This window comes from Lynx rufus, unplaced genomic scaffold (assembly GCF_022079265.1).
Source record: "Lynx rufus isolate CCGP_SWC_20201006 ecotype Redwood Valley unplaced genomic scaffold, mLynRuf1.p SCAF_5, whole genome shotgun sequence".
In the NCBI taxonomy this organism is placed as follows: domain Eukaryota; kingdom Metazoa; phylum Chordata; class Mammalia; order Carnivora; family Felidae; genus Lynx; species Lynx rufus.
In genome coordinates, this window is record NW_025814867.1 from 118,364,322 (window position 1) to 118,376,877 (window position 12,556).

A 12,556-nucleotide genomic window follows, 5' to 3' on the forward strand; every position below is an offset into this window, starting at 1 on the left:
TTTTCAGTAAAATAAATTCTTTTATTAAACACTAAACGTTACTCAATGTGAGTTAAACAAAGTAATAAAAGTGTAAGAAACTAGAACAAATACTTAAGTACCAAGTGTCTTCTGTTAAGATACCTGGTACATAGTAAGTGCTTGATAAATGGTTTACCAAATTGAAAGAAGACTGTTTAAGAGAAAAAAAAAAAAAAAACAACACTGATACATTATTTAAAATCAACTTTTTTCTCAGTCCTAAACTCTTGCTCTAGCTGAAGGCTGCTTGTAGAATTCAAATTATGACTTACTCTGCAATTCTCTTAGTTCCTATGAGTTCAATTTTATGATTGTTCTACTACGAGTTCCAGAATTAAAGTTCCTGACATGCTTACCTTTTCTATTGCTATCTTGTTTCTGTACTCTAAGCTCATTCTATTGTAACCCCATACTAACTACTCCAATCAGCACAGTCCATACAGTAAAACCTCCTGTCTTTGCTCAACAATATTTTCCATTAAACCTCCTAGAATAACTTTTAATAACATTCTGCACAGCACCCCTCCAGGGCCATGCTTCCTACAGAAAAATCCTATCCCAAATCTGCCACTCCTCTCCAATGTCACTCTTACATGTTTGCCAATTTCTATTACTCAGTCTCTTTGAAGGAATCATCTATATAGTATTTGATTATTTTATCAACATCCACGTTTCTACTAGAGGTTATTGGGAGTCTATAATTTGGTCTTCTGTCAACCACTTTGCACTTTTCAACTAAAACATGAAAATATATTTTGAACATATGTAACAGCAAAAAAGATTCACACAACAGTAGTTCAAACAACCTCAGCATTTCTAGTGATTAGAAAATAGGAAACTATTTTAAAGGCTTCATACTTTTTTCCTTTTCTATTCTAGACATGATGTGTAATACTTTCATCCTTTTGTTTTTCCCTCTGTAAATAGAAATACACCCACAATACACATATACTTATAAATGTGTATTTGTTAGGAAAAAATAGAAAGTGTTTTCTCAGTAAGATTTATGAGCAAGAAAAATAAAGAATTTCTCCAACTTCAATGAACTACAAATTCCTTTAAAAGTAATATTATTTAGTTGCTAGGAAGGCATACATTCACAAAACCATGTAACTTCAAAATAGCAGTTTAGATACATCTAATCTAACTGTTCATTTTTACATGTGAAGAAATTGAGATTTAGAGTTTAAATTCTTTCAAAATAAGGTAGTAGCAATAGTCAGACTAGAAATAAAGTGCAAGAAAAAGCACAGACTTTGTAGTTAAAAATTATCACACACACACACACACACACACACACACACACACACACACACGCCGGGGGGGGGGGTGGGGAACCCACCACAGAACTATGGACATTACTTAACTTTTGGGGCCTCCGTTTCATCTTTTACAAAAGCACATAGAACTTTAATAATCCTATCTAACAGAGTATTATTGATTGTATTAGAGTTCACATATCATTATTCAGAAAGATAACCTAGTAAACAAATATTTACTGAGCACCTAATACATATGTTAGGCATTGTCGTTAGCAGACAGGCAAAGGACCAGGAATACATGAGGCTCTGAGAAAGTATCACTTTTTCCTTTATATCTTTAATAAATATCACTTGAATACCCCATCTCTGTGCAAAGCAATGGAAATAAAATTAAAGTCAAACAGCTACAGTCCCTGCTCTCAGTTTAAAACCCAGCTGGGGAGATTAACAAGTTAGTAAATTAATATTTAAAGTGCTAAGACTGAAATAAACAAGGTGCTCTGATAAATTTTAACAATAGGGCCCACTTAGAAGAAAACATTTAAGACAAATCCTCAAAGATAAAAATTAAGCAATCATGCAAAATGCTAGAGAAAAATTATTCTAGATAATGTATACAAAACACCTAAAGAGAAAAAATGCTTAAGAAACTTCCAATTTTTAAATTATTCCAATCATAGCCCTTTTAATTCTATATTATCAGACTGCAACAACAAAAAAATTAAACTCCCAAGTATTTTGTATACAGACCTACCTCGACTTACGATGAGGTTATGGCCCAAGAAACATAATATAAGTTGAATATACCATTAAGTTCAAATGTATTTAATAGGTTAGGAACTACTAAACATCTTATCTTTGCCTAGCCTAACTTAAATGGGCTCAGAATGCTTATATTAGCCTACAGTAGGGCAAAATCATCTAACACAAAGCCTATTTTATGATAAGGTGTTGAATATCTCATGTAATTTATTGGATACTCTATGAACATAAAAAACAATGACCATATGGATACAGAATGATTTGAAGTATATTGGTTGCTTACCCTTGTGATTGCATGGCTAACTGGAGGTACAGTTCCCTGCCGCCACCCAGCACCTATTGTCCCCCATATCTCCAGCCTGTGAGAAGAACAAAATTCAAACTTCAAAGTACGGTTTCTACTGGGGTGCTTGGCTGGCTCAATCAAAGGAGCATGCGACTCTTGATCTTTGGGTTGTGAGTTCAAGCCCCACATGGGATGAAGAGATTAAATAAAACTTAAAAAAAAAAAAGTATCATTTTTACTGAATACATTTTAATTTCATGCCTTCGTGCAGTTGAAAAATCCTACATCAAACTACTCTAAGTACTGTCTACTTGCCAATAAAAGCAAAGGGCTAAGTAAATACAGGACAAATACTAAGACTACTTAATAGCATCTGTTGGCTGGACCAAACAATCCATGAAAAATGAGTGAAAACAAACGTAGATGGTGATAAGAACCAAATTATAAAATCTGGACTTTATTTTGGAGGTAATGCAACACTACTGAAAATCTGAGCATGGAAGAGAGGACAAAAGCTGCACTTTAAGGAAATTTTAATGTTATAAATATGTAAAAAAATATTAAAGCAAAGAAATAAATTATTAAGTCAATATCTATGTAAAGAAATTCTACAGCAGCAGCTGAAATAGATCATTCCATGACTAACATGACTCTGGAGTTTATGGTTTAGTGTTTGGGGGGTACATTATATCTCACAGTAAATATAATACTTCATTTTATTAACTTTACTTTTGAAAGCGAGTGGGATAGGGGCAGAGAGGGAGAGAGAGAATCCCAAACAAGCTCCACGCCATCAGCGGAGAGCCTGACACGGGGCTTGATTTCACAAACTGTGAGATGATGATGTGAGCTGAGATCAAGAGTCGACACGCAACAGACTGAGCCACCCAGGTGCCCCTAATACTCCATTTTAATATTGTTTTACTAAAGGACTACTGGAAAGGTTCAAAGTAGAAAAAAATAAAGCTAAAAAGATTCAGTGCATTTTAAATATTTTTCTTCCAACCGTAAGTGGTCTGTCAAAATATCCTATATTGTGTTGATATAATCAATATGATATAGCTAGGGCCACAGAGCTATCTAAAATTTAAGCTAAGTGTTTTTTCCTGAACCATACAAAAGGATATAACCACACCCTTCTGGAAAGGGCCTCAAGTAGTTCTCACCTTAAGATATTTAAACCCAGAGGGGCACATGGGTGGCTCAATGGGTTAAGCGTCCAACTCTTGGTTTCAATTTAGGTCATGATCTCACCATTTGTGAATTTAAGCCCCATGTCAGGCTCTGCACTGGCAGCACAGAGCCTGCTTGGGATTCTCTCCCTCTCTCTCTGCCCCTCCCCTGTTCACATGCTCTGTCTCTCTCAAAATAAATAAATCTAAAAAATGGGGAAAAAAACGATATTTAAACCAAGAAACTGAAATTTAACATGCAAAGTTTAAATAAGTAATCTATTATTATTTTATCTTCTGCTTGATTCAGGGATTTATAAATTGTAGATGCTCCATAAATATATGCCAAATAAACTTGAAGAGAACCCAAATGCAGAAAGTCTTATTTCCCAGCACTTGCAGTTGTGCTATCTGCATTCAAAGTGAGTATATACGAAGATTATAAATAGGGTGGGGTGAGGGGAGGCGAGAGGGAATGGTGTAAGGTGAGACCACATATACAAGCCCTTTGGAGGAAATGATCCTATTTTTGAAATCCTTCATCAAAATTGGCAGTATACAATCATTACTAAATAAACATCTTAGGACAACTTTTTGTAAAGATCTAGAGAATTTTTTTAATACTTTTCACATTTTTCTCTCACAATTTCTCTGATGTTCATTAAATTTATCTTGCCAAAATAAAACGAATTCTGAATATTTTTGTTTCAACTGACAGTAATTCAGTGGGTTTTGTCTTAATATCTGACATTTTTTGAAAAACAAAATCTACAAATTATCCTTTCATTCAAAAAGAAGATTTAGTCCCCCAGCTTAGGGACTCTGGCAAAGGGCACAAAATTTTCTAAAAATAATTTTAGTATCCAAGAATAACCTAAGAGAATACAACTATTATTAGCAGGATTTCAACTTGAAGTTATAAGGATCCCTATAGGATTCACAGATGTGCTTTGGGGAAACCCAACAACTCACTGAAATAATGCAAAAATTGTGATACATATGCAAACACATCTTTTTCTGGGGAGAAAGAACATACAGTTCTCATTTTTCAAAACTTGATGGCCACTAGCCACAGCCCAAATTAAGAACTAGTGAAGAAAATGGCACCTAAATTTGTGAATACAGATGCTAATAAAAACATTAAAGTATAGTTTTCATTCATTTTTATCATCTAGCCATAAGAGCCGTTTTGTTAAAACACAATATTGCTGATTATGTTTTTAATTAAACCATTTCTTTAAAAACTTTTAAATGTTTCTTTGAGAGAGAGAAAGAGCAAGCAGAGAGGGGCAGAGAAAGAGGGAGACACAGAATCTGAAGCAGGCTCTGAGGAACAGAGCAGGCACAGAGCCCTATGTGGGGCTCAAACCTATGAATTGTGATATCATGACCTAAGCCAAAGTCAGATGCTTAACTGAGCCACGCAGGCGCCCCCAACCCACTATTCTTTAAATCTTTTTCTGGTGCTGTTACAATTTCTTACAGGCACTGGGTAACTAGCCTTTCTTTAGCATAAGAATACTACCTTTCCGAAAATATAGGAACATTTCTTATGTTGGCCATTTGCAAGTTAATTTCATAAAATAGAGATGGCTTCTATTATTTGGTATTTTAGTTAATAAGACTCATGTAATTTTTTTTTTTTTTGGCATTCTAGATACTAATAAAAAATCCCAATGTAAATTACTTTAAGCTATATTAACAAGAACAGGTACTTGATGTATGCCCTATTATTAGGCTATGGCAAATCAGTCTACAGTAAATAAAGCCCAGCGGCCCCCCCTGGCTTGACTATTCAATTACTATGAAATATGTGTAGAGTGTTGTATTCTTTACTACTTCACTCCAACAACTTTCACACTCCAGCTGAGGGTGAAATGAAGCAAAAAAGACCAAAAGCTGGGGTCTCTGCCATTCCCTAACATAAACAAAACAAATGGATGGTAGCAAAAGTAGAGTTCAATCTGCACTGTGCTTTGGGACTTTCTCCAAGACCTGACCAAACTTTAAACTTCATGAATAAATTTCAAGAATCTCCAGGTCTTCTTTCTCTGAACAGAAGAGTATACACTTCACCTATAATGGTTAGGGCCTTTCAGTTTATCCCATTCTGACCCCTGGGCTTTTAAATTGAGTAAATTTTAAAAGGTTAAAATTTCCCCCAAATCTGAGTTAGCTTGGATCCTCAAAGTTTCAGTGTATCCATGTATGAAATTCAAACAGATGAAATGATCAAAACACCACCAGTGATAAGAACCAAAGACAAAATCTAGATGCAGAAAAGTCTTCTACACAGTATGTAAGCTTGGCTTGCTCATTCCTTTACCCATTCAGTTAAACATTAAGTCCTACTGTGTTGCCCAGCTGTGGGGATTCACAGAAAATAAATCATAATTCCAATCCTCAAGTGAGAGAGTCCGTCAGGAAGATTTCAAATTTCCAAGATTGATTAAAAGAATATACAGGAAAAAAAAAAAACATACAGAGACTGCAACCTTACTTGAGCATTACACGAATTCAAAAAAGTAAATACTGAAGGTAGCTAGAGGCAACTTCGGCCCATCCTGAGCATCTATAGTAGTATTTCTGCAGTACTCGACATTACGCCACAAAGAAAACAGATGGGAATATTTTTTAATTTTATCCTTTACTTAGGAAATTTATTGAGTACATGTTATAATGATACTCTATACTTAAAGGAGAAAACCATAACCTGTCTTTAAACAATACACTATTCTTAGAGCGGACCAGGGATTTGCCTCCTTTATTAAGTTCTTATTTTAAGACGTATCAATTTGTACTCCTCATAAAGGCATGGCATTAAAAAAAAAAAAAAAAAAAAGATGAGTTTGTTCCTCTTGCTTCCAAAATTTCTTATTACCCTAGGTGATCATCAGAAGAGTTAAAGGTAAAAATTTACCATGTACAGCACATCATCACAAAAATGCCCAGCTCAATTTTTTCCATATGGAAATTTTGTAAATTAAAATTACTAACTAAAACCAAGATCAGCAAATAGTTGCCAGGTGATGAAGAATTTAAGCCCTAAAGCAACTAAGTAATTAATCTGGCAACTTAATCTTGTAATTCAAACCTTGTATTAACAATTTGGGGGTGAAAAATCCTAATAATTTTAATTTATGATGTGGGAGTATATATATGTATATAATAGATATCCCACATTATAAATTTATGTATGTGTGTTTTGTGTTTTATGTTTTTGTCACCTCTTCCAAGATCAAGCAAGAGGAAAACAGTAAAGGAACTGGGCACACCTCTTTAAAAATTTCAACAGTATGTTTCCTCTATACGGTACTACAATAAATGCTGTATAAAACTGTTAGCTGAAGGCTTTGATCAGCTTGGACTACTATAGGTAACTTTTGAAAAATGTTCCTCAAATTTTAAAAAGGGAAAGTAATTTTTTATCTACCTGCTAAATTATTGGACTTTTTCATGAGAATGTTATTCAAGTTTCCTAAAATGATAACTTTTGAGTTTACATTAAATCTCTCTCATATGAAAAGTACAGATATTAGAATACTAAGTAAAATGAAAGTATTACCTGGTTTCTAAGGCACACCGTTAGTTATACCATCTAAAGTGGGATTTATTTGATGAACTGCATTAAGCTTTCAGAACATTGGCTGCAACTCAGGTAGAAAGAGGCAAGTATTCACATAATATATTAGTCTGTAGTCAAGAAAGATATTTCAACTAAAATATGTCAATCCTCCCATTTGAAATCACTTAAACATTACTGATGTGATATTTGGAAGAGTTTCTGTATTTTTTAGACTGACATACAGTGCTCAATGCTTTAGTGGGTTGGGTAAACTCAGTTCTCTTTTGTTCAACAATGCCTCATCTCCACTGCATAAAGCTTGGTCTCCAGTTCCACTATCCAATGCCTGCCTTACATCAACTTGTATTTCATTGGTACCACATGAAGTAATTATGTTATAAAAGCTCTCTAGATCACCAGGTTCGAATGTAATAGCTGGTTTCATTAATGTTCCAGGAGCAAGAGAACCCTCTCCAATAATTCTCAGGTTGATAAATTTGATTTTCCAAGTATTTTCCACAAAAGGGCAGCGTATGAGTCCAAATATTTGTTCAAAAATGCCCAAACAAGTGTTCCCTCGGTGGACAGTCCCAGCAACTCCAACCATAACTAGACCATGGGGAGAAGAAGCACATTTCAGTCCACTGGCATCTAGATTGGGACTGAGAAAAAGATACTCTTCTTTCACTAGTGACAGCAGACGAAGGCTTACAATTTCTGCTCCACAGTAGTCTATCACATTTTGTTCAGAGGTGTTGTAATAAAACCTAAGCTTGACATCGTGCCAGAAGTGCTGTGGCCCCCATTCATCTTGAGGCGGTCCCAGGAAAGGATTCTGAGAATTAAGAAGTTCAAAGAACCAGTGACAGAATTCTTCTCCTAATCGACGAAAATCAACTTTTTCAGCTTTCTTATCTTCTTTTTCCGGCTGATTAAGATAAATAAAATATAAAATAAAACAAAGGTTAGTTCTCGTATTTTTTTCTACCTGGCCCATTTTAGAGGTAAGTTTGAGTATACGGAGTACAGCAGAAGCTAAACGAACTACAGGTGAACCCACTGAAACCATCATGCAAAAAGTCAAGTGTTTTTCCAAAAAGGGGAAAAATCATTTTACAATTTCCCAGCTTAAACATATGAAAATTCAGCTAAGAAATTAAGGTTAATAAAGCCTCTCAAAATATCAGCATGAACAGTCAATAATGATTTATGTAAGCATTTTCTCTTATATGTGGCAGCGGTTTCACAAATGTCTGTCAAAACCTTCAAACTGTATGCTTTAAATGCATACGCTGTTGCATTTAAACTACTGCAATATCGTAGATAATAAATGAGCATTTTCACTATCTTTAAACAGACAAATCTAATATGATTGAAATACATTACTTTTTAGGATTGGGATTAATTTTATATTGTTATTTCTCTTTTTTTCAAAGAAAATGTTATTGCAAAAAACATACCTGAGAGGCTAGATTTTATTCATCTATGTGTTCCAGAGTATAGTAACTCATTTTGATGGTAAGAGATCTTGTATTGACAGAGCATCTTTGATTGAATATATTAGGCTCTGTGCTTGGCACTTATATTCTATTTCCTTCTATCTTCATGAACCTTGTGACATAGAAACTATCATATGTGGGCTTTATAGATAAAGTAAACAGGGCTCAGAAAGGTCAAGTTACTTGCTGAAGTTCACACCTAGCATATGGCACACCCTATTTTTAAGTCACATCCGTATGATTTCAGAGTTGGCATCCTTTCTAAGCAAATTAAAAAAGCTTAGATTCTTTCCTAATATGAAAGCAAATACCTCTCACTGTAAAACTTCACTGATTCAAAGTTTGTAGTTTAAACTTTATAAATTACCTAGCATTCATACAATCAGCATTTAAATATTCACACAGTATCTAAAACATACAGTGGAGATACAAAGAAATAGAAACAGCCAATGTGAGCTGAAGGAAATTATTACAAGAGGATTTTTCCTAGCTAAAAAAAAAAAAAAAATCAAATTTAAAAAATATTTAAGTTTTTCTCATGGAATTTACAATCTAATATCAATTTAATATCAAAGAAAGTCTTCAAAATGAGAAAGGGCTATAATAGCATTCTTTTAAAGTGAACAAAAACATTAGAGAATCAGAAGCTAAATTAAAATTAAATGGAAACTGTGGTTTATCCACTCTCTTTACAAATCCAATAGTCTTCATTTGATAAAGTGATAAAAGCATTTTTCCTTCATAAATCAATACAATCTTTTATGTATATTACTAAATGTCAAAAATATTTCCTTTCTTTAGGTGCTTTACTTATCTTCCTCTAGGATGCAAAGGATATGGAGTAAAGCCAAAATTATAAAAGACAAAATATTATTAGCCATGTTCCCAGTGATCTAGGATTATCTACAGAGTTTAGACAGAACTATGACTTAGGGTATAACTGTAAGATCTATTTTACCTGTTGAAAGAGTCTCATGTCCTCTGTCTTAACTGGCTCTGGTGTTTCCTTCAATTTCGGCTGTAACTGCCTTTTCCAGTAATCCTTTGCATGCTGAATAAGATTGTGTTTTTCAGTAGCTGGAGGTATAATAACCCCCTGTGTTGCCAAGTACTTAAATATGACTTCCCGGTGGACTTTCTTACGCCTCAAAAGCTCTTCTACACTTTGACTGTACACTAATATTGCACGAATGGCATCTGGAAGGAAATAATAAAAATTAGTAGAAAACCCTAAGTCCTGTAAATCAGTCCAAGGTCAGCAGAAACCCTATCAAATAATATTTATAAATTCTTGTCATGGCATTGCTTTGGCATGAGATGGTTATTTTAACAAAACCAAGAAGTGGGGAGCGCCCGGGTCAGTCAGTTAAGCATCTAACTCTTGGGTTTCAGCTCAGGTCATGATCTCACGGTTCATGGGTTCAAGCCCCATGTCTGGCTCTATACTGACAGCACAGAGCCTGTTGGATTCTCTCCTCTCTCTCCCTGCCCCTCCTCTGCTCACACTCTCTTTCTCTCTCAAAATAAATAAATAAACTTAAAAAAAAAACAGGAAGTGGGTTGTCAAGTTTGGGGTTTTAAAAATAATTTTCTTGGGGCGCCTGGGTGGCTGAATCAGTTAAGCGTCTGACTTCGGCTCAGGTCATGATCTCGTGGTTCGTGGGTTTGAGCCCTGCCTTGGGCTCTGTGCTGACAGCTCAGAGCCTGAAGCCTGCTTCAGATTCTGTGTCTCCCTCTCTTTCTTCCCTTTCCCTGGTCGTTCTGTCTCTCAACAATAAATAAATGTTGAAAATAAATAAATTAAATTTAAAAAATGTCTTTATGCTTTAAACTCCCCTACCTAAACTTATTTACCTCTTCCTTTCACTTCTCATAAGATAGTAAAATTTTTGCATTTTCTTTTAAATGACATGGTTTAAGCAAAAAATGGAGCCAAATTTTTTTTTTTCTAAGAAGGCCAATGGACCTAAATTCATTTATAATCTCTAACATAGGTAAAATTACAGTATTTTAGATATGCAATGACTTTTAATCTCCTCACTCTACAAATAATGAAAGCTGAGGATATATGAGGTATCAACAATCATGCTTCCAAGAAGTGGCAGAACTAAGACTTGGGGCAAGCAGCGTGAGCATCATCTGGGAGCTTGTCAGAAATGCTGAATTTCTGGGGCCATCCCGAAACTACTGAATCAGAGTTTGCATTTTCACAAGATCCCTGAGGGACTGAGTCACAGGCACAGTAGTTTGAGAAGCTCAGGTGCAGAATATGAGCCCAGAGTTAAGCAAATCTTCCGTTTTTGGAGATACTGTTAAACCTGTTTTCCAAACTTCTATTTTCTTCCTCTCCAACAAGTATCTTTTCAAATCATTTAACATCTCTTTTCCTTATTTACTTTTAGACCCACCATCAATTAAATCCAGCATTTTTATCTATCAATTTTAAATTCACACTCACCCTGTTTAGGTGTAAGTAGCATGTGAAATATTTAAATGCTGAAGAACTACATATAAGTCTAAAACTATGTGCAGTCTAAAGTCTTAGGAATTTCTTCTTTTAATGTTCATGGCTCGAAGTTTCAAGTGAATGATTTCTTTAAATGGAAATGTAAATCCGACTTAAAAGCAGAGCAACACAGTTTTAAAAAGCACAACCTTTTGTAGATATTGAAGTCATACTAACATAGCAGTCTGGAATTTTCACATTTTAAAGTAAAATTCAGCAAATTTAAAATAAAGCTCTCCATATGATATACCAAGCGAAATAAACACTTAAGCTTCTTGATTACATTTTTATGTGGAGTAGTTACAAATCAGGCTTAATATTAATAACGCTCAAATCTACCGAAATGTTTGTTTGGCTCTGAAAATAATGTATTCCTATTGCTCAAAATCATCTCAGAAAAAAAAAAAAAAACTGGATCCAAAAAGTGACACGGATTCAAACGATCTGCTCTTTTATTACAGCAGCTGTTTTACCTAGGAAACTGAAAGTGTTTAAGATCTCCTCCCGCAAGCTCGGAGAGACAAACATGAGCAGCAGCTGACTCCTCGGCTCACCAGCTAACACTCCCCAGCTGAATCGAGACGCAAAATGGAAAACACCCTGGCTCCCCGGAAATTTTGAAAAAAAAAAAAAAAAAAACGACTATTCACGTACACTTCAATTTTCGAAAAAAAATAAGCATATGCCCCTAACACCCAACACATAAAACCTGGAAGCTGCGCCGTTTCCAGTGCCATCACCTCCCCCAGGGAGCTGGCGGGTCAGTGCCACCTGAAGGTGCGCGGAGGTTCCCCGGCCGCGGAGCAGCGACGGTGGCTGAGACTCTCGAGAGTTCCGCCTCAGCCCGGTCCGGGCCCCATCGCGGGGCAAGGTCACGCACCTTCTCTATTCTCAGGCTCCCGCCACCTGGGGTCTGGATGAGGCCTCGGGAGGGGCGTCCGCTCTCGCGGAGAAGTCAGCACTTACCTTGGCGGTCCTCAGGCTGCACCAGGCGGTTGGTGATGGTGTCGCACAGGGCCATGATATCATCGTTGTCTAGTAGGCCGAGCAGGTTACGACAGCCCTCCATCTCTGGGTAGCTGAGCCCCGACATCTCGGCCCCCAAAAATGGGGGGGGGGGACCCAGCAACGTCGTCCCTTCAGGCCCAGCAGGCCGGCGCCTAGGCAACATACACCGGAAGTGCCTTGCCTGTTGTTCGCCGCCAAAGGGCCTCGGGTGTTCCAAACGCCTGGGCGGAAGTGATTGCCAACAAGGTCAGTTCAGGAAATTTGGTGTTCCGACTTGTCGTTCCGGGCTGGACAGGACGGAGGGGACTTCAACGGATCTCACTTTAGGGAAGTACCGCGTTTGCACGGAGAACAGGGATCTTCCCTGAGGGATCTGGTTGCAGAAAGAGAAGCCCTGAGCTCTTCAGGAGTCCATCCTCCAAAAAAGCGGCCGGGAGGGCTGCGCAGGTGCAGGTGCGTGGAAAGCGGGTGGCGG

General features: G+C 36.4%; 1 protein-coding gene and 1 long non-coding RNA gene across 4 annotated transcripts in view; one reads left to right on the forward strand and one right to left on the reverse strand.

The window, feature by feature from the left end:
* CUNH3orf38 (chromosome unknown C3orf38 homolog) lies at window positions 1-12,477 on the reverse strand. Of its 2 annotated transcripts, XR_006965658.1 has the most exons (4): window positions 12,040-12,477; window positions 9,526-9,764; window positions 7,069-7,996; window positions 1-2,404 (listed from the first exon to the last, which is right to left on the reverse strand). XR_006965658.1 is itself a non-coding variant. In XM_047099372.1 (3 exons), the coding sequence occupies exons 1-3, from the start codon at window positions 12,242-12,244 to the stop codon at window positions 7,316-7,318; spliced, it is 1,125 nt and encodes a 374-aa protein (XP_046955328.1). In that variant the 5' UTR covers window positions 12,245-12,477; the 3' UTR covers window positions 6,132-7,315. The 2 variants fall into 2 exon arrangements, 1 of the variants encoding a protein (XP_046955328.1); XM_047099372.1 differs by lacking the exon at window positions 1-2,404 and having other exon boundaries at window positions 6,132-7,996.
* LOC124526395 (uncharacterized) overlaps window positions 12,452-12,556 on the forward strand; it is a 22,300-nt gene continuing 22,195 nt past the window's right edge. For both annotated transcript variants that reach the window (XR_006965659.1, XR_006965660.1), the window contains exon 1: window positions 12,452-12,534. This is a non-coding gene — a long non-coding RNA (uncharacterized LOC124526395). The remainder of the gene's footprint in view (window positions 12,535-12,556) is intronic.